Consider the following 21,640-nt stretch of genomic DNA (forward strand, 5'->3'; position numbering starts at 1 on the left):
TGAAGAAATTGTAGCCCACAGGGGTTTCTAAATATTTTATTACGACATCAGTGTTTGCATGCATTGTTAAAATAAAAATAAAAAAGACTAGGCAAAAGAAAGCTCCGTGTTTCTCATAGGCTTTTGGAGTATCGCCGCTTGACAGAGTCTCTGTAGAACTGGAAGATCTTCTCTGATGCTTTCTGACTGACTGCTATGCACTGCTGCAGCTGTGAGAGAAGAAAAACAACAACTGAGGATCAGACAAAATATGAAATGCAACAACAACTGATTTAAGTCACATCAGACCTGAGGCAGACAGGGAGAAAGCAAAAATAAGATAACCGTTTTCCAAAAAGTCACACATGAAGCAGAATCACAAATCTAAACTTAACAACGTTGTAGGGAGTGTGTTATGGGAGTGTGTTATGTCTTTATTCCAATGGGACAGTAGAGAGCAGACAGGAAAGTAAGGAGAATATGATCCCTACAGTCAGTATCCAGTCAGCATACTGGTTCCCTGTAGGTGGGCCAGAGTGAACCCCATATTATAGTGTTTCTGGAATAATACTTGTTATTCAGTCAAAAAAAAAGGGAATCCCATTTGATTTTTCCATTCAATTCCTTAAAGAGGTCATGTTTCGATCCATGGGATCGTCTCCAGGAAAAAGAAGCAAAAGAGTAGATTTCTTATAGAGGCAACATTTATTATCATTTCTGTCATCCGCTGATCTAAAGGGAATCCAGGAACCCATGGGACAGTTTCATCTGAGTCCAGTCTTCCTGTTTTATGCAAATTGTCTAACCACATCAGCTGATGATTTATAGCTTGCATTTAGATAAATGCTGTCCCTCTTTTAGTCTCCATATAGATAGCTGCATGCAACCAAAGGCTGCTCAACATGATTGATCAATAGCAATATAAAATAAATCCCCTGAAATTTCCAGAAACTATGGTCCTTTCGGGTAACAGGAGAAAAAAAAAATACTCCATGATATTGTTATCAAGACTGCAGAAACTCCAAAATGGTTTTTAGGATGTATTCTTGGTTTGGCAACATCTACAAACAGCCTCTACAGGGGATGCCCAGTCTTTTCTCTTTGAAGCACGCTTTAGAGAAGTCTTTTCTGGCTTGGCATTCACAGTTTTGTTTATTTGAAATGGTGCACACTTTTTTTCCTGTCATTAATCCACTGACCTCATGCACTGAAAACGATCCTTTGGTCGACGACATCAAAACGCTGCGTTTTGCGCTGTCGATCGCAAAAGTCATCAAAGCTCGACTTTCCTTTTGAGAGAGAAAACAAGACACAGGCGCTCCATGAAATTCAGCAAGGAAATTAAGACGATGTCAATCTGTCCCGTTAGGAAGCAAAACCATTACCACTGATACAAATGGAAGTGACAACAGATGCATTGGACAGACAACAGTAAGATATTCCAAAAAAGGGAATACTTTAGCTGGTGGTGACTATAGATCGCTGTGCTTGCCTTATCGTTCCTGACTGATTTTTCTCTAGTTTTGTTTTTCTTTGTCATTTAACTGAATTCAATTTATTTTTATTTATACAATTTCCTCCACAGTTGCCACAAGTAGTGCAGTATTCAGGAGAACATCCCAACAATTACATGACAGCGATGTCAAACATATGGGCCAGGGGCCAGAGTTGGCCCAGGAAAGACTCCGATGTGGCCCCCACTGGACAGCACTGGAAAATATGAAAGAAGGTGTAAATGGACTGTTCATAAGTTTTACAGTTTTATCTTTACCGATAAAGACGTACAACATGGCTAATCAAGCTAAACCAAAGTAATTAGGTCAGTTTTTCCAACCTTTTGGAGTCACGCACTTATTTCAGATTAGAAAAAAAAAAAAAAAAATCACACGGCACACAACCTAACAAAAATGTCACAAAAAGCATGTTGATAATTTTTCCCCACGCACCAGGTATAGAGGAATTGGCTTGGTTTGTTGCCAGTATGCCTTTTTTGCTTTCTTCTGAGCACTACTCGTGCTCGGGCCTTTATCTGGGTCAGAATTTCCTCCAGGACCCAGGTCAGACTGACTACTTTTTCTTTTCAAATATTTATGTATTGCTATTAGGGGCTGCACCATCTCACAGCATGACTATTATGTAATTTCTTCTTCATCGTCTTCTGTATTACTGGCAGTTGGTCACCAATTTAATTAGAGCAGGTGATTGTACTGCCCTCTAGTGGAAGAGAATATAATGGTTCTGCCCATTACTCATGCCGATCGTACTAATCAGGTGGAACCAGATAATCTTCCACGCACAGCGGTTGGAAACACTGAATTAAGTAATGTGTAATTATAAACATTTATTTGTTACAATTTAAGCCCTTACAGTTTATTTCTATTTAAGAATCCTATTGAAGAGTCTTTCAGTAACTACAACAGCTTTTCTTTATTATCATTTTATGTAGAAAAACTGAAACGTACTGTTCAAACTGCATTTCTTTTCCTTATATTAAGATATTTCAAGGATTGAACTTCTTGATAGAAAAGAGTTTCACTGGTATGGTCCACCTAATGTCAAAGTGGGATGTATCTGAGCCACAGCGTAAAATGAGTTTAACACCCCTGCCCTATGAACAAGCACTTAGCAATGGTGGGATGGAAAAGACCTATATTTTCTGTGTCATTTGTTTGAAAAGTTCTCAGGAAATTTGACAAAAGCCACCATCAGAGTGTTTTGGGAAGATTTTTGTCACCCAACATTCTAAAAGTCTTAAATTTACCTTTTCCTGAGCTGCAGTGGGGTCTGTGATGATTTGCCCATCTGTGCTGATGGCACAAGTCACTCCGCAGAAGAGGCAACTCATAGGCAATCCTGCATCCATAAGAGCCATACATGCAGCATTCAAACAGCAAGACAGCAGCTGAGGAACAGGTAAGGAAGAACACTCACAGAAAACATCTCAATTTTAGAGCCCTACTTGCAGATTGGATATAAACCTCAAAGCTTGCAGCAGCACAGAGTTTTACAGAAGGATACTGAACCATCATCATGCAGGACCTGAAGGATGAGAGTGAGCGAGGAGCGTGGATGGAGCGTCAGGAGCAGAGAAGCCTCACAGGTTTCTCGCACACACTGCTCTTGCGATCGTTCCCTTACACCTAGAAAACCAACAAATCTCGGTATAAAAAAATTAATGTGGGCAGAAAGCTCACGTACCCCACCCTGTGGTCAGCTGTGGCATAGCAACTTTTCCACAGCAGAAACTTCAGAGACATTCTTGTAGATATCAGGATGCAAAAGGTCTATTTCACATTAGCTTCCCCAAAATAAAAGAAGCAATGCTGCATAATGAAAATTTTTACCCCTAAAAAAACTCACTTGGCAGCCCTACTTTGGGCTGTACCAACACCTCCAGGGTCGCCCGGTCATAGATCTCCTTGTTGACTTTGACCTCAGCTGGTCCGTACACTCCAGCCATCACACTTGTGTCTCCTTCAGACAAGAACAAAAAGGAGCATTATTCAATAAATAACACTGGATAATTAATGATGTCTTCTAGGAGGGGAAAAGTAGTAACATCAAATCATTTAAAGCAGTACGACACCCAGTAAATGTGCTCACATCACATGTATTTTTTTAAAGGGGGGACTTAAGCGCAGACACCCTATTTAGAACAAGCTTTTAATAAGAGAACTAAAGCTGATGTGATACTTCTAAATGACACAAAGTCTCATCGTGTAAATTTCACATTTATTCTTCCTCTTGCACCACAATGTTTTTTTTTCACGACACTGAATCAACCCATCCATCCATTTCCGCTTATCATTATCAGCTACCATAGGGCGAGAGGCGGGGTACACTCTGGACGGGGTTCTGGTCTGTCACAGGGCTCATCTCTGAATCATTCTGGAGTAATAATCTTGCTATTACATCAAATGGTTGATTAAACTGTGTAAAATATACTTTAATAAATTAAAGTTTGCATATAGACTTCTACCATTAAAATGAACCATCGTTATATTCTTACCTCGCTCTATGTTCCTATTAAATTGTTCCATTGTATAATAATTACAGTCCTTTAACATTTTGGTAAAAAAATACAGTCAGGATCTATATTGCTATCATACCCCAGTGTCCCACTTTCCATTTGATTTGTTACTTGAAATGTCTTCTGTAGCTTCACTAGCTCTTGATGGAGCCTGGTTGTGGCCTGGTGGCTGATGATGGACCCTGATCGTGGCCTTATTTTGACACATAAAAACAAAACAAAGAACTACACAACACACTAACTATACATTAACTACAGACTCCAAACACGCCAAATGTCACAAACCTCTCACATCCAATGACTGTGGAATTGCTCACATCTCACAGTTGATCTCTCTCTCTCTCTCTCTCTCTCTCTCTCTCTCTCTCTCGTTGCCTTGCCATATCATTTTTTGATTGGTCAACATGGTACATTTTTCCACCAATAGGAAAGTGGTGGCTTGTTTTTTCGGGCTGTCATTAGAAAATCCAGTTTTTACCTTTTCTTGGTATATAGTTTGAACTTTCAACACAAATAAAAATGTAATGGAGACTCAGTGGGAATGCATTTTGTTGCTATGTCATATTAAATTGGTCATGTGATTTGGAAGCCTCAGAGGGTTAATAAGAAGTTCAACAATAAACCACCTGTGTTGAAATCTGAAATGCCCATGTTGTTGATTCAAAATGTGCACAGTAGATCCGCCCCTGGAGGGAGGTTAACAATATGCAATAAATATATTTATTGTATTAATTAGTTGTGGCTAGGCTCAAAGTTAATGCTACCTTATTCTAATAAACAACATTGTCATATGCAAAAGTAAGCTGGCACATGCCACCCCATGCCACCCCATGCCACCCCATACCACCCACGCCAGCATAAAAGATGCGCCCCTGATTCTCATTATTATATTATTTTGGGTATAAGGGTAAAGAAATTCATGTCACTAACTGAAGTGGCAGGTTAACTTCCCTAACCTTTCTCCGTCCTTTACGTCCAGTTTAGAGGCAAATAAACGCCCAGATAAATGATTTCTAAAATTAGTGTTACCTTGGACGAAAGAAGCAGAACCATCAGTTCGAGACAGCAAGCTCTGTTCACAACCAAACTCTCTCAAAGAAACAGTCAGAGATCCGCAGACCTCCATCGTGGAGAAAGCAGGTTTGTCGCAGGCGGATGGCGTCATCTGTTTTCCCTCTAGTTTAGGCTCCTTACTGATGACATCAGAATGAGAAAGAAATGTTGGCTCTAATAAATAGTTAATTCACAAGAAATGTGGATCTGTAATATATTTCTATGACAACGAAGAAGAAATAATATTTTTCATCATAATTCACGTTTTCCTGATGCAATCTGAAGCCCTATTTTGCATTAAAATGGTTAATGTATTTTGAAAGTACCGGAAGTGCAGCATCTGTATATTAGTGTAGTTAATCACAATGACCGCTAGAGGGCAGACAGCAGCCGCATTTAAACACAACGGGTTCAACCTTTTATTTTCTCCCGTTATTGGTCATAACCACCCACCAGAATTTTATTTACATCAGTTTATTTACTCATTTTCACAGGTGATCATTCACTGGCATGGTCTGAATTGCAACCACCATGTTGCAGTCTCCGCTATTACCACTGGATGGCGATAAACACTCGTGGCTGCAAAAATTGGTTTATCTGCCGTCTGTATTTACGTCATCAGTTAGCTGTGAACTGACTGAAACGAAGACATTTTTAGATTTTGACAAGTAGTTAAAATACTTTATTTTAATATGTCAACGGCTATACCTGCGATATTACTTGGTTTATCATCGGAACTGGAACTAACAATATTCTTTATTTTGCCACTGACGCTGCTTTTACTATTAATGCAGTACCGCAATGTGACCACAAGATGGCAGCAGAGTAGGATTTAATATTTGGTAGGGTTGAAAGAACGTAGAAATCGTTGTTTTATGACTGAATTTAAGAACAGCTGTCCGACTTTATTCATCGGTTCTTCCGTACTGCTTACGGCTCTCTCCTCCCTGGCTGTGTCTTCTCTCTTTTTCTTTCTTTCCTGTGGCATAGTTGCCCCGTGTCTCTTTAATACCAGTTATCGTCAGGTATACCTGACATCTCAGGTTGAGTTCGTCCAGAGGAGCGCTGTTTTATTACAAACTGTTTCACGTGTGTTACAACTGATCTGTATGTGCAAAAGACAAATGCGTAAATGCCGACGCAAAGCATTTTTTTTCTTTTACGTTTACTTCTTTCTGTAAGATGTATTACATATCATATTGCAATAACTGTCAAATTTTGTTAATGTGACTGCGTTAGTGTGTCTGAATCTTAAAATAGGCAATATTGATTTTGATAAGTTAAAATCACTCAAAAAGACCATAGAAAAACGACCAGGGCACGTCGTTACGCAAAGTGACAGTATTTTAATTAACAGGTCAGCATCACACAATGGACTTTCATCAGGTTAATCCCCCGATGAGGGGGGGGCTTTATTCATAAAACTGACACTCTGCCTTCCTGGGAATCCCACGCATTTTTCATTTATTTATTATTATTGTTATTCTAACACAAAAGAGTGTTAAATCTCGACAGCTTTAATCAATCAATCATTTCCTCAACTTGTGAAATACGTAAAAAAGTGACAAATTAATTTCTTCCCGTTATACTATCTGTGCATCTTTTAAATCCTCACCTGCGGGGGGAAAGGGTGAAGGAGCGTAGTTAGTTCCGGCAGAACTACACCTACAGATTAAATGCTACGTAGCATTTCTTGCTTCACATTTTGGGGTTTTATTTTGAAGGCCTGAGCGGATGTGGAGGATACTGTAGCCGACTTTAATGTTGCAATCAGTTTGCAACTCTCGGCCTGTAAACTGTGGATGAAAACAGGAAGGACAGCGAGTGGTGGTTATTAGCAGTTCCGTTGGCCAGATTTTTGCATATCCACCAGTGTAACTTCTCCTTACCTGGTGTACGGCGGCGGTTAAATCAAACAACTACTGAGTGTGCAGATGGCAGCTGTGAGCAGCATGAGCAAAATGTATGGGCTCTGTTTCCGCGCTGTCCGTCACACAGCAGGACTGAAGGCATATCGACTGCTTCAGCGCAGAGGCTTCAGGGTAACTGTAAGTGAAAACTCTCATGCACTGTTTGGATTGAGCAATGAATAAATTATGGGAGGCTGGACTGGAGATAACGCTGTCATTAAGAGCCCGGGATACAGCAAGGCTCACGAAAGAGTATCGTCTAACTCAATCAAGTAGAAATACTGTTAAAAATAAACAATCTTTTAATAAGTTTTGGGGTTAGGTCTAGTTTGCACAAAGATTCTGGTTAGCTACGGAGCCGCTAACTTGGCTAACAACCTTGCTGAAATGCTATACCGATTCTCCAGTGTATCCGTGAAAAGTCAGACTAACTCTCACATAATTAGTGAATACATGTTTGACATTTACTAAACAACTTGAGTTGCAATAAATACTAATTTTAATTTTTGTTGTTTTGACTCTCACACCAGACTAGTTAGCCAGCCGGCTAAAGCTTAGCTAGCTTCTTTTCCATTGGTCGAACCAAGGGGCGTGAAGGAGGATATCCGATGTCCTCGTTTTTTCAAAACAACTTTATTTAGTTGCTGTTGCTGCTGTATGTCCTTCACTGCTATTTTATTTCCTTCGATCGCTCCAGCATTTAAATCTGGATGTAACTCTTTAAAAATAATCTCATGTGGAGTTTCTAAAATCTGTATGGGAAAGAGATTTGGGAATTGTTGTTACAGCGGAACAATGGAACTGCACTGGAAGGAGTACATACTTAATCACTTCCTCATTTATAAGAACCCAGACTTACGAAATGAATTCGTTCCCAAGGGTCTTTCGCAAGTCGAAAATTTGCATTTTGCCGTAACACGGGTAGAAATATTGCCGTTAAGTGCCTTCATAACTTGAATTTTTTGTTAAATGTGGTACTCGTAAGTCGGGGTTCCACTGTATTGTATTGTCTTCATTTTTCTGAAATTAAGCTTTCTAAAATCTCTAAAGGTTCAACCAGTGTTATTATAATGAACTAAAACAAAACTAAAAACTTAAACTAGACTAAACTAGTTACTTTACTTGCCCTATGAAAGAGGAGGTCTCCAAGTCCCCAACCTCAGATGGTATTATATGGCTGCCCAACTAACATCAGCCACCCATTATTTCTGCCCAACAACACCTCCAGCCTGGGTTGACATTGAGCAAAAATCTGTTCCAGATCTTCCCTTACACACTTTTCTATATTCTTCAGACACTAAGACATTAAGAAAAAATACAAGGAACCCTTTCTTGAAAAATACAATTATAATTTGGCATGCAGCTCATAAATATGTGGGAGATCCTCCATCGCTTTCGCAATTTACCCCTATTTGCGGAAATGAAAAGTTCACGCCTGGTAAAAGTGATGGAGGATTTAAAATATGGAAAAATAAAGGCATTCAAAAAATTAAAGACCTATATGCAGACGGCATGCTGCTCACATTTGATCAGTTATGTAAAAAATATTTAATACCCCCAAAGCACTTTTTTAAATATTTACAATTGAAAAACTATTTGTCATCAAAACTGCAAAGGATTGCTGAACTTCCACCATTGACAAAAATAGAGGAGGTATGCATTAAGAATACAAAAGGGAAAGGTTTTCTCTCTATATATTATAATTTACTGATGCTTTCCTCCAAAGACTCAACAGCAGATAAACTGGATGCTTGGAGAAGGGAGATCCAAGAGGACATAGATGAAAATGACTGGAACCAGGCTTGCTTAAAAGCACAAAAACAAACAATAAACACACGCTTTAAACTACTGCAATATAAATGGCTCATGAGAACCTATACCTGTCAAGCTTCATCATATGTCCAATGATATTCCGAACATCTGTACTAAATGTTTAGTTGAAAAAGGAACTCTTCTTCATTGTCTATGGGAGTGCCCTAAAATCCAGGACTTTTGGAAAGATGTTATCAAATATCTGTCCGAAGTGTTTAAGGTAAAAATCCCTTTAAAAGGAAAACTCTGTGTACTTGGAATATATCCAAGGGAATTTAAGCAATCGGGAAAAAAAAACTAAATTACTGGACTATGGACTACTTCAAGCCAGAAGAGCCATTGCGCTATGTTGGAAGAGTATGGATGCTCCCTCCATGGGACTGTGGAAGAAGGAAATTTCAGTCTCTCTAGGCCTGGAAAGACTAACATATATTGCCAAGGGCAAACAATGGGACTTTGTGAATAAGTGGAAGCCATATATGGATATTTTAGGGAGTGGAGGTGAAGGACATTTATGAAAAAGAAGGAAAAGAAGAAGGGAAGGAAGGGAAAATCTTGTCTATCCTAACCCATTGTATTTTTGTATTACTGTGAGAACTATGCTCATTTCTACATTTGAATGTGATGTAGGCAGGTTTGATGTATGGATGCGTGTGTGAATGTGAGGGTGTTCAACATTTGTTTGTATTGTACTATAAAAAAATTCAATAAAAATATATGAAAAAAAAAAAAAACTTAAACTAGATGTTAAAAAAGTTACCTAAAATAAAAACTAGCCGTTTGAAAAATAAAATAAATAATAAAACTAAGAATCAGTCACCAAACTTAATTTATAATTCAATTTTATGCATTTCATTAATGCAGTTCAAAGTCCTGGTGGACAAGCCTGTGGGGGAAAAAGAGCAAAAATGAAATGAAGCAACACGAATATAAAAAAAAATATATATATACACAATAGAAATTCAGGTAAGTTGTTTGTGCACAGGTCTCTTAAGGACCTACCGCAGCATTTCAGTCAGGTTAAAGGTTGTGACTTTACTGGGCCATTGGAACACCTTGAATTTTTTATTGTTCTGCTGTAGATTTGCTGCTTATTATCCAGTTGTAGGACCCAGTGGTTGTCAGAGGTTGCTTCACATTTGACTCTAGAATACTTTGGGATACAGAAGAGTTCACGATTGTGTGGCTGCAAAACAAGTTCAAATCATCACCCCTACACCACGTGCTTGATATTTGCACGAGTTGTGTGACCTGATATGCTGTGTTTGCTTTTCCTAGGGCCTTTCTTTGCCACAGCCACAATGAGATTGTTAACAAATAATGCTTGTATTCAATCCTTTCAGGTTCTTCAGCTGCAGCAGACCTTTGACTCTTCGCTGGAAAAGCCCCAGTTTCCAGGAGCCTCGGCCGAGTTTGTGGATCAGCTCGAGTTCATCCAGCCCAATGTCATCTCTGGGATCCCAGTGTACCGAGTGATGGACAGGCAGGGAAATATCATCAACCCCTCCCAAGACCCTCAGGTACAATCAGCCTACCTGTGCTCCTGGTTCCCAAATGTGCCCCTAAGACCCCTGCAGTCTGTTGAGCCAATGTTAATTAATCGATTATGTGTTTCTCTCCTACGCAGCTCTCCAAAGAGACAGTTTTGAACTTTTATCAGAAGATGACGATGCTGAACACAATGGACCGCATTCTTTATGAGTCTCAAAGACAGGTATGTTTCCTCCTGCATTTCCTGGCTCAACCTGATTATTTAAAACACAACACCAGCAGTTTTTGAACTTAAAAATAGGTGTTTCAAAGGGTATTTTCTTTATCCATCCATCCATCCATCCATCTCCACTTATCTGCTGTCTTAGGGCGAGAGGCAGGGTACACCCTGGACAGGTCGCCAGTCTGCTGCAGGGCTTTTTTATGTTAATTATAATTAAAAATTAAAAATGAATGCATAAAAATTAGATAGGGGTTCTCAAGGACACAGGTCCATCTCATAGGGAAGTTGGGCGCTGACTAGGGAGTGTTTTTGACTAAAAGGCCAACTGTTGCTGATTACTGAAAGAAATCCAGTGAGAGCTCTTGAGTGATCCTGTGACACAAGCAGATATTCACTAAACCACTAGAGTTTTATTCCATCCAAATTTTTAGTCATTTTGGCTCGAGCTGAACTAAACAGCAAGTGAGTTTTAGTTTTTATGAAGGGAGGAAACCAAATAGCTGTAAAAGAAAGAGGTGCACTTGATTTATAACAGCAAAACACAACGATTTCAGGTAAAATTAAATCAAAAGTAATTATTTTTTCCCAGTTGTTTTATTTTCGTAATTGCTTAAAAAAAAAAAAAATCATACTTGAGATTACAGTCTGATTAACCGTCCAGCCCTGTCCGTTACAGGGTCGGATCTCCTTCTACATGACTAACTATGGTGAGGAGGGGACACACATCGGCAGTGCTGCTGCTCTGGATCCAAACGATCTGGTTTTTGGGCAATACAGAGAAGCTGGTAAGAATGAAATGTGGTTTCCTTTGGGCTTTTCCCCCAACTAATATAGTTCTATTTTTTTGGGCCATTGTTCATATGAACATTTTAATTATAATCAAAACAGTTGACCACTTCAGTGTTCATTTCTACATCTCCTTTTGTTGTTGTTATCACAAATGTTTTCCGGACAACATTTGAAACTGAACAAATTACTTTGCAGTATGGTCAAATGATTACTACAGAAAAAAACTTGTTTATATGAGAATTTAACAAGAATATTTATTGCTTACAAACTGAGTTCATCCGGTTTCCAAAAATTAGTAAAATTAATAAAATCCAGTGAGTCAAAAACTATTTGCCTCAGTGCCGCACAGTAATACCAGCTGTAGGCTAACTGGCATCAGCAGTGCTCCCTCTCATAGTTTAAGGTTTTACCAAAGTAATAAGACTCTTGCCTACCTTATAAAAAGATCATTCCAAGCATGTTAGATAGTTCAGCTAAAGGGATGTGGTGCACAATAATCACATTCCTCCTGTCCTCTTCTGACTGTTCTATTCACCGTGATTTTTGTATTTATCAGTGAGAGAATAACAATCATCACTTCAGTATAAGGAATAATAATCATAGCATCAATATAAGGATTCAGACGTGAGCAAATTCTTTTTTTTTTTTTTTTGACAACTTTATTTATAATTTTCCAATATGACAAAAGTACAGAAGAATATAACTCGAATTGCGATTACAAACACTGCCATTGTGAAAACTGGTTACGCCACTGCGTGGCGTAACCAGTTGGATGCAGGAAAATGTGTAATCTATGGGCACAAACAAGAAAAAAAAAATTACTATCACGTGAACAAGGCAAAAAAAACCAAGCAAACGAACAGAAAAAAACAAAAAACAAAACCCACCAAAAAAAACAAAACAAACAAAAATAAAATAAAATAAATACATAAATAAAAGGGGGGGCTGCATTGTGCGCAGTTCTTTTTGGCTTGCTACAGATAGTAGGTGGCTTTAAAGAAAGAAAGAGAAAAAAAACCCAAACATAGATGAAAGCAGTAATACATCATACTTCAGTAAATGACAACTTCTCTACATAGTCAACAAAGGATGACCAGGTTTTGTAGTATTTACTTTGAGACCCTCTCAAACTGTATCTCAAATGCTCTATCTGCAAACACCTCATCACCTCTCTCACCCACTGAACAAACACTGGCGGACCTGAATCCTTCCATTTAAGAAGAATTAGCCTGCGTTCCAGGAGAGATGAGAAAGCCACTGCATTCATTTGATAAGAAGTCATCCCGAGTTGGTTTGGGAGTACACCAAAGACTGCTGTCATCGGATTAGGATCAATTGTTTTCCCACACACATATGAAAAAGCTTTAAAAACTAATTCCCAGAACCGGTTCAAATCAGAGCAGGTCCAGAACATATGGCTCATAGTGGCGGGTGATTGCTTGCACCTTGGACATCTATCATCGGAGGTACTGTATATTTTGGCTAGTTTAGCTTTGGTTAGGTACGCCCGGTGAAGAATTTTAAACTGTATTATGCAATGCCGTATACAGATTGAGGATTCATGGATCCTGCTAACACTAAGGTCCCATAGGTCGTCTGGGATCTGGAGGTTTAAGTCCAGCTCCCAGGCATTTCTGGCTTTGGACACAGAGTCTGCCTTTATATGCTGCAGTGTGCTATATATTTGAGAGATGTGGCCTCTAGCCATAGATCGAAATTGCAGACAGTCCTCAAGTGGACAGTCATTAGGTAGACTTGGATAAGAAGTGAAGTGCTTAACTGCAAAGCTACGCGCTTGTAAGTATCTAAAGAAGTGGTTCTTCGGGATTCCAAAATCTTTACATAATGTTTCAAAGGATAAAAATGACCCTTTAACAAACAGATCAGAGAAGCAGATAATTCCTCTGCTGTAACAAACCTTGAACCCTGCATCGCTCTGAGCTGGTAAAAAAAGATGATTTGACGCAATAGGGGAGCAGACAAGTGACCGTCTCAGCCCGAAATGTCGTCGACACTGAAACCAGACATTGAGAGAGTTCTTAATCACAGGATTTTTAAAATTAACATTGCGACTGACTGGTAGACCTGAACACATTATTGCAACAGGGGATATGGTGAGATTACCGTCTAGCTCCATAGTGGACCAGGGCAGCCCTCTGCCCTCCCTAAAAGCCCGCATCCAGGTGGATAGTTTCATAATGTTGGCAGCCCAATAATAATACATAAAGTTCGGTAGGACCAGGCCGCCTTCCGACTTAGAACACTGTAACAGGGATTTACGGATTCTTGGAACTTTTTTGTCCCAAATAAAAGATGATATGAGTCCGTCTAACTGGGTGAAAAAGGTTTTAGGAAGAAAAAGGGGTATCATCTGGAAGAGGTACATGAATCGAGGCAAGACTACCATTTTAATTGTGTTGACCCGCCCAGCAAGAGAGATAGGTAATACTGCCCAGCGTGCCAAATCCAATTTTGTTTTCTCTAATAAAGGGGTAAAATTTTGTTTAAAAAGATCCTGATAAGCATCTGTGATTTGAATAACCAAATAGGTGAATGAGGAGTGTTCCAGTCTAAACTGAAAGGCTGAGTAGTCAGCCTCCTTCGCCAGACTGTTAACAGGGAACAGTGTGCTTTTAGCCAGGTTCAATCTGTAACCAGACAGGCGGCCAAAGGATCCAATGAGGTTCAGAGCTAAAGGAATTGATGCCTCCGGGTCTGTAATATACAGAAGGAGATCATCTGCATACAAGGAGCACTTATGAATAGTGTTTCCCCTAGTGATCCCCCTTATTCTGGGGTCCGTTCTCAACGCTGCCGCCAGTGGCTCTATTGACAGATTGAATAACAGGGGGCTTAAGGGGCATCCCTGTCGGGTGCCTCTATGTAAGGAAAAGTATTCTGAAATAGTGTTATTGGTGCGGACTGAAGACAGGGGCGCTGAGTACAGAGCCCTGATCCATGAAATAAAATTAGAACCGAAGCCAAATTTGTTCAAAACTGAGAACAAATATTGCCAATCCACACAGTCAAAAGCCTTCTCGGCATCTAGTGAGACTATTATCTCGGGGTGATCAACAGAGTGGTCAGAATATAGGATATTTAACAGCCGTCTGATATTGAAATATGACTGGCGGTTCACTATAAAGCCTGTTTGGTCCTCATGTATAATAGAAGGTACTACCTTCTCAATACGAAGTGCGAGAGCTTTTGTGAGGATCTTATAATCCACATTCAGCAGACTAATGGGGCGATAGGATCCACATTTTTGAGGATCCTTGTCTTTTTTGAGTATTACAGAGATTGTGGCTTGGGACAGAGTATGTGGCAATGTGCTTGTTGCCTGAATTTCTGAAGACGTGAGCAAATTCTGAGGGGAAGATTGCTGAAATTATCAGAATGGACACATTTGAATGTAAAACACAAATATGTTTTACATTCAAAAAAACTGACCACAACAAAAGAAGGGTTCCCAAGTCTCCAGTCCTTATTTTAATATCCCCACTGTTTGCTCCTTCAGTCGGTCTGGTTCTCTTGTCTTGTGAGAAATCGTGCGACACATCTTCTATTACAGGAGTGCTGATGTACCGAGGCTTTCCTCTGGATCACTTCATGGCTCAGTGTTACGCCAATGCTGATGACCTCGGAAAGGGCCGGCAGATGCCCGTCCACTATGGCTGCAAAGATCTGAACTTTGTCTCCATCTCATCTCCTCTGGCCACACAGATTCCTCAGGGTGAGCTCCACGCCTGTGTATTTACCTCTGCTGCCTGAAGCAGGATAGACAAACACACAGCTGTAAATATGTTTGTGGCTCTGTGTCTCTTTCAGCGGCTGGAACTGCGTATGCAGTCAAGAGAGAGAACACAAACCGTGCTGTCATTTGCTATTTTGGAGAAGGAGCAGCTAGCGAAGGGGATGCACACGCCGGCTTCAACTTCTCTGCCACCCTTGAGTGCCCACTGATATTTTTTTGCCGCAACAATGGCTACGCCATCTCTACCCCTACAAACGAACAGTATAGAGGTGATGGCATCGGTAAGGCTGAATGTGATTTTTCTGCCACTTTTCTGCTGCTGTCTGATTGATGTTCCAGCTGCTCTTATCCACACATCTCTGGTTCTTTTTCTTTAACAGCTGCTCGTGGTCCTGGTTATGGCATGTTGTCCATTCGTGTTGATGGTAATGATGTGTTTGCTGTGTACAACGCTACAAAGGAAGCGAGGCGCAGGGCTGTGGCTGAGAACCAGCCATTCCTCATTGAGGCAATGACCTACAGGTTTGTTAATGTTGGAGTGATTTTGTATTTGTCTGCGTTTGAAAGGACATGTGGAACAGTTTTTAGGCTGACAGTTCATCACTAACATATTCTTCATTCTTTATAAATGTTTCATTTTATTACTGAAATTTAACACTTGAATGGACAGCATTGAATAAATAAGTAAATACACTCAACAGAATTTGGTTAGGTACACCTTGCCTAGTAATGGATTGGAGATTTTGTTCCATATTGACATGATGGCATCATGCAGTTTCTGCAGATTTGTCTGCTGCACCTCCATGATTTGAATTTTCTTTTTCACCACATGCCAACGGTGCACTGTTGGACTGAGATCTGGTGATTGTGGAGGGATGTTTGAGTCATGTTTGAAAAAACGGTTTGAGGTTATTTGACCTTTGCGACATAACAAATTATCCTGCTGGAAGCAATAATATTCAGTCCTCAGTTAATACTAAGTGAAAATTTCCCCCACACCACGAAAACACCACCACCAGCCTGAAACGTTCATATAAAGCAGGATGGATGGAGGTTTTCATGTTCATCTCAAATTCTGATACTCCCACCTGGAAAATAAACAGTTTCCTGTTCTTGGCTGACAGGAGTGGCTCCCAGTGTAGTCTTTGGTGCTGAAGCTCATCTACTTCAAAGTTTGAACAGGTTCATGTGCTCTGGCCATTCTCCTCATACCCCGGGAATCAACAAGATGTTTTGTTCAGAGAGCTGCCACTCACTTTTGGCGGACAGACCAACAACAGCACGAGCCAGAGTGGCCCACAGACATACTTAACAGACCAGTTTGTACACTGCCTTCATCTAATATAGCTGGAGCAGGCAGCGAACCTCTGCTGGACTACAAAACCAACTTTAACCTTGTAGACTGACAGCCGAGTCAGAAGTTTGAAGCCAGAATCTAACAAAAATGTGATTATGTAGTTAAAATAGTCAATTTTCTTTGTGTAAACTAAAGCCAGCTGCTAATGAAGACTCTGAACTGTGCAGTTCATCGAGTAAATATGGCACTTTACAAAAGCCAGGTGGCTTTCTTTTAGCTGTGATCATTCTTTAATTTCGCTGTTGTTTTAAGATTATCGATATGCACCTTTACCAGAATGCAAGGGTTTTACCCCTAAGCCATAAAAGGCTCATTAGATATTGGCAGTAAAGTGAAAATATATTTGATCATCTAAATATTATTAAAGGTTTATAGTTAGAGACGCTTAATATTTTATGTTGCTATAATGAAAATTGTTGTGATTTGGTGTAGAATTTTAAAAGTACATTTTTGGGTTGTAATTGAAGAGTGCTGTACACCAAAGATGTACTCATCCTGAAACAGCGAAAGTATGAAAAGTCATGTTAAGAAAAGTGTATTTTGTTGATTCTTCAGAATTGGCCACCACAGCACCAGCGATGACAGCTCGGCGTACCGTTCGGTGGATGAAGTGAACTATTGGGACAAACAGGACCATCCCATTTCCAGGCTGAGACATTACATGACAGCCCGCGGATGGTGGAGTGAAGATGACGAGAGGAGCTGGCGAAAACAATCGCGCAAGATGGTGATGGAGGCGTTTGAGAGGGCTGAAAGGCGGCTCAAACCCAATCCTGATCTGTTGTTCACCGACGTGTACCACGAGATGATACCCAGCCTGAACAAGCAGAGAGAGTCCCTGTGGAGACATGTGCAGCAGTACAAAGAGCACTACCCACTAGACTTGTATGAAAAATAACTTTTTTGCTACGGGGCAAAACAAGTTGAAGTTTGGTTGATAAATAGACTGTTGCACAGTTTTAGCTGTATTCATAAAAGGTAGTTTTGATACTTGTCATTTCTTTCTGCATGACAGTGGGGAGAAAGATTGTGCTTGCAAAACAAAACTCCAAGCTCTTCATGTCTCTGGGTTTGGTGCCTTAAGTTAATAAGATTTACTATCAGTAGTAAAGCTTCTCAAATTTAAATTCACACCTTTATTTCACATTAATTCCAGGTTCTGTAATGTTCTGCAAGTACAGTAGAATCACCTGCTGCAGTGTGAATGCATTACTCACAATATAAACACAACAGCGGGCAAAAAAAAATGGAACTTGACTTTGTGCTTCTTCTCTTCTTACACTCCTGTTCAGTGACGTCTAACAGGTTTTATTGTGTATCACTGAAGTGACCGCTTTAACGTATGTCAAAGAACTATTAAAATGCTTCTTAGTATACACACTCAAATTTTAGATGGGATGGTATGCTGTGGTGATGTTACACACTGTTCTAAATCCCAGAACTGTACACTTACCTAGCTCGTGATTGGTGTTTTGTGGAAAATAAACTGAGGAACATTCATTCTTGTTTTTATTTCATTTCAGTTGTATGGCAGGTTTGTGAGTCATCAAAAACAAGCCGATTTCACCTGCATGTGATTTAATGCCTGAATTGGCAATCAGATGTCTTTCCATGATGACACCCAGTCTGGTAACAAAATCAAGCTGCTTTACGGCAACTTAATTTTGTTCACAATACATTTTTGTTTTGCTGGCCAGATGTTCTATAGAAAATCAACTCTGCAAAACCATGAATAGTACATTAGTGGAGAAACAAATCTTTAATATGCAAGTGCAGTCACTATTTGCCATCTTCATAACCAGTCCAGTTCAACAAGCCATCAGGGAGCTGTTAATCCCCTTCCACAACTTTTTTATCTCCTGTGGGGACCTCTGGTGAACCAGAATAAGGTTTTTATATGCACAGAGATCCTCACGATCTTCTGCTCTGATATCAAATGTCTGAAATCCTGGGTGTGCCTCAGGAGAAATCCCTAAAGCCATGAAACACATCCCAACGTAGGCATCATCAATGGGGAAGAAAGGAATGATGTGTAAAAGTGAATAGAGGGATTCCAGCAAAGCTCCAGAGATAAGATAGCCACCTCCACCAGCATAAGGAGGGTATGGGCCATTGTAGAAGCTCATAGGGATGTAGTATTTGCTATTTGAGTCCCTGAGGGGACTTCCAACACTTATAACATGACCAGCATACAAACTAGATACTTTAGAAGCCTCGAGAGACTCGATGAACCTGACCAGTGCTGGGGTGTTGACAAATACATCATCATCCCCACTAAAGACAAAGGAGACATGAGGACAGCTTTTCAATGTCCAGTCGAGCAACATGTTCATTTTGAGCGTCAGGTTTAGAAATGTTTCATGGAAGTCCCACTGCAGGATATCCCCATAGAGTTTTGCTTCAAATGACAGCAGTGGAGTCAGGTCAGGATCCTGTGGTGGGGAGCTCCCCAGAAGGAACACCATACGCACTTTGAGTCCATTTGGATACGTCATCTCTCGGCCCCACGTCTCTCGCACTGCCTGCCTCTGCTCAAAGTTTCTGGGAGATGACTTGATGGCAAAAAGCAACAAGGTGTGGCTCTCCGTCTTCCTTTTACTGAAAGCACATTTGTTGGGCTGATCAATCAGAATTGGGGCAGTCCTGCAGTTCATCCCCTCCAGAAAATCCCGAAATCGGACAGGGTAGGAGCTGAAGCCATGCACGTTGATTTGCAGAAACTCTTGATTTGTCAGCCTGCAGTTAGACCAGTTAGAGTTTCGATTGAATGGGTTTCCTCCCTTGTCCAGATTCATCAGGGCTGAGTACAGTAAACGGTTCCAGTAAGCTCTGCTTTCAGGAATGGTCTGTCTGAAGCCAGCTGAAACGTGTAAATGAACATGCCTAGTAATGCCCTTCTGTTGGGGAAATTGTGTTCTTACACTCTGTAAACTGTGGGTGGTCTCCACCTGGACAGTCATGTAGAAAACGATTAAAATTAAAGAGAAGAAAAGAACCATAACATTGAATGTCTGAATACGCGTCATTGACTTGAGGTAAGTAAGCAAAGCTGCGACTTGTGCCATTCTAGATATGAGTCATCTGTCATGGGGACTGGACAATATGCTGTATTCCAGGTTACACCAGCTCAGTAGGTTACAAACGGGAAGTACCTGTCAACAGGGGGCAAAAAAAGCAACATTACATCAGAAACTGAAAAGGGCCCAACCTCAAAAGAAATGCATTCACTCTTTAAAAATAGAAATGTATATAGGGCAGCTTATTTGAATTTTTTTAAAAGGCAGATTTTGAAGAAAACACAAAAATGTTGCTCGCTAATCCTGCGCGCGGGAGTGACGTCCCTCCCGAGTTCCGATGAATCCAACGCGGAAAGTTGAATTTGCAAACATTTCGTAGGATTTTTTTTCAACCCTTTTACAAGGAAGGGTGAAAAGCGGCTTTTAATTAGTTAAGGCAGAACATTATAACACATCTGCTGTTTCCCCCTGAATCAATCTATCTATAAATACAAATACACACACATTTATTTATTTATTTTATCTAGTACTTATTTAGTTCTACTTCCTAATCGACTTACCAGTGTAGGTAATTCAACAGGCGGATAACCAATTAAACGGCAGTTAAATTAAGAACACCTCTCCAATCCACGTATAATATCAGTGCAAGTGTGTACTGTTAAAACAGATATTTCTAAGGAGTTATCCAACTGACAAAGATGGAAAAAAGTAGCTTGTAGCCGAATCTGCTAAAATGCACCTGCGAACATGTTTGCTCGCCGGTTTTTAATTAGAGGCGAGCAGAGAAATAAAGGAAAAACGTCTCGATGGCTGAGGAGAGGGGAAACCTAACAATTAAAAATACCTTAAAGGACTTCCTCTCTTTATCTTTCAAGCGAGAATCTTTGTTTCATAAGCACAAGACTAACTTTGAACGTTTGACATTTTTAATTTTCATTTATGCACGATTTGGTTCAATTGTTATATAACTGCGCAAACTTTACACCTAAGCGGAAGACAACCCCTTAAAAAAAAAAGTGAAACCAATGATAAATGAGTTGCGGAAAATACTTACTGATCGTAAAGCAAGAGGAAAAAATCAAATTAGTTTCCAAGTGTCCTCAGGTACCGCAAACAAATCCGCAGGAGCGCAAAACCTGATCATTTAGCTTTGCAATCCTGTTTCTGTTCAGCAGGCGAGGGAGAAATCCCACTTAATGCAGGTGCAGGACTGTATGAGATCAAGTGTTCCCTTCCCACACGTTGAAACCACGCCCACGATGCGCTATTGAGACAGGTTTATTCAAACGTTTGACCGGAAACAAATAATTTAAGACCAATTGTTCACTGACAAAATCATCTGGATACATGAGCACTGTAATGAACCGCTGATCTGTACCAGAAGTCATCCTTGCGGGGGTTGTCGGAACTGTATGCGCAGTCGCACTAAGGACAGATGTGCTCAGAGGCATGCCCCGTAATGTGTATGGAGCAGTCTGTCGCAGCAGGAATAAGTTGTACAAAATCCATGTAAGTTACGATAATACTTTGATAAGTATGATAAGTGTGTTTCTAATGCAAGGTATGTTGCTGCGTTTGTATTGTGAGCTATCTGAAAACCTTTTTGTTCTGTACTTACGTTACTTACATCCATGTAATATTTTTAGCTAGACATGTGTGTCATGCAAGCTAGCAGCACCCCATGAGAAACGGGCCGAAGTGTTTAAGTGTTTACCGGAGTTTTGCACCCTTGGCAAGCGGACTGAGGTATGTGATGAGAGGTGATCTGTTGTTATATTTTATTTAACCGAACTGTGTAACCCCTTTTGTTTTATTTAATATGTGACTGTATATCTCAGAATTACTTGTTTGAACTTGCCTGAATTAACTTAAGCTCATTGTTGTTATTGCTCATTGTTATAGTTCAAAAGTACTGTACGGGTATCAATTTTTCTTATTTTATAGTTTTCACGGTGCTCAATGTCCAGAGAATGAGCCGTGTGTGGTGAGGAAATAAATGGCTGCACCCGTTAGAGACTCTTCTGTCGTTCTTGATGCCAAGGGCTGCTACAAGCACATTGTTCAGATCAGAGCTCTTTTTTTCTTTAATATATTGCATCTCTGCAGGCGTTAAAAACTGTTTGTTTGTTTTTGTTGTTGTTTTGTTTTTCCTTTTCAGCCTAAGCCTAAGACAGAAAAACACAACTCAAACATTAAAAAGTTTTAGCTGTATTCATAAAAGGTAG

The 21,640-nt window shown here is 40.0% G+C and overlaps 3 protein-coding genes across 3 annotated transcripts; 1 reads left to right on the plus strand and 2 right to left on the minus strand.

Annotated features, from left to right (window-relative positions):
• Nucleotides 1–20: 20 nt before the first annotated feature.
• exosc5 (exosome component 5) lies at nucleotides 21–5,187 on the minus strand. Its single transcript, XM_084951070.1, has 6 exons — nucleotides 5,039–5,187; nucleotides 3,340–3,453; nucleotides 2,998–3,119; nucleotides 2,741–2,881; nucleotides 1,179–1,268; nucleotides 21–209 (listed from the first exon to the last, which is right to left on the minus strand). The coding sequence occupies exons 1-6, from the start codon at nucleotides 5,172–5,174 to the stop codon at nucleotides 114–116; spliced, it is 699 nt and encodes a 232-aa protein (XP_084807196.1). The 5' UTR covers nucleotides 5,175–5,187; the 3' UTR covers nucleotides 21–113.
• A 1,600-nt stretch (nucleotides 5,188–6,787) lies between these two features.
• bckdha (branched chain keto acid dehydrogenase E1 subunit alpha) lies at nucleotides 6,788–17,898 on the plus strand. The gene is made up of 8 exons (XM_084951062.1): nucleotides 6,788–7,110; nucleotides 10,128–10,304; nucleotides 10,412–10,498; nucleotides 11,175–11,283; nucleotides 14,859–15,020; nucleotides 15,116–15,322; nucleotides 15,422–15,563; nucleotides 16,954–17,898. Exons 1-8 carry the CDS (start codon nucleotides 6,997–6,999, stop codon nucleotides 17,294–17,296), a joined length of 1,341 nt encoding a protein of 446 aa, XP_084807188.1. The 5' UTR covers nucleotides 6,788–6,996; the 3' UTR covers nucleotides 17,297–17,898.
• A 192-nt stretch (nucleotides 17,899–18,090) lies between these two features.
• LOC146373332 (N-acetyllactosaminide beta-1,3-N-acetylglucosaminyltransferase 2-like) lies at nucleotides 18,091–20,966 on the minus strand. The gene is made up of 2 exons (XM_084951064.1): nucleotides 20,470–20,966; nucleotides 18,091–19,550 (listed from the first exon to the last, which is right to left on the minus strand). The coding sequence occupies exon 2, from the start codon at nucleotides 19,461–19,463 to the stop codon at nucleotides 18,207–18,209; it is 1,257 nt and encodes a 418-aa protein (XP_084807190.1). The 5' UTR covers nucleotides 19,464–19,550; nucleotides 20,470–20,966; the 3' UTR covers nucleotides 18,091–18,206.
• Nucleotides 20,967–21,640: the final 674 nt, after the last annotated feature.

Source organism: Perissodus microlepis, chromosome 14 (genome assembly GCF_051167445.1).
Source record: "Perissodus microlepis isolate ML-2025 ecotype Zambia chromosome 14, ASM5116744v1, whole genome shotgun sequence".
Classification (NCBI taxonomy): Eukaryota; Metazoa; Chordata; class Actinopteri; order Cichliformes; family Cichlidae; genus Perissodus; species Perissodus microlepis.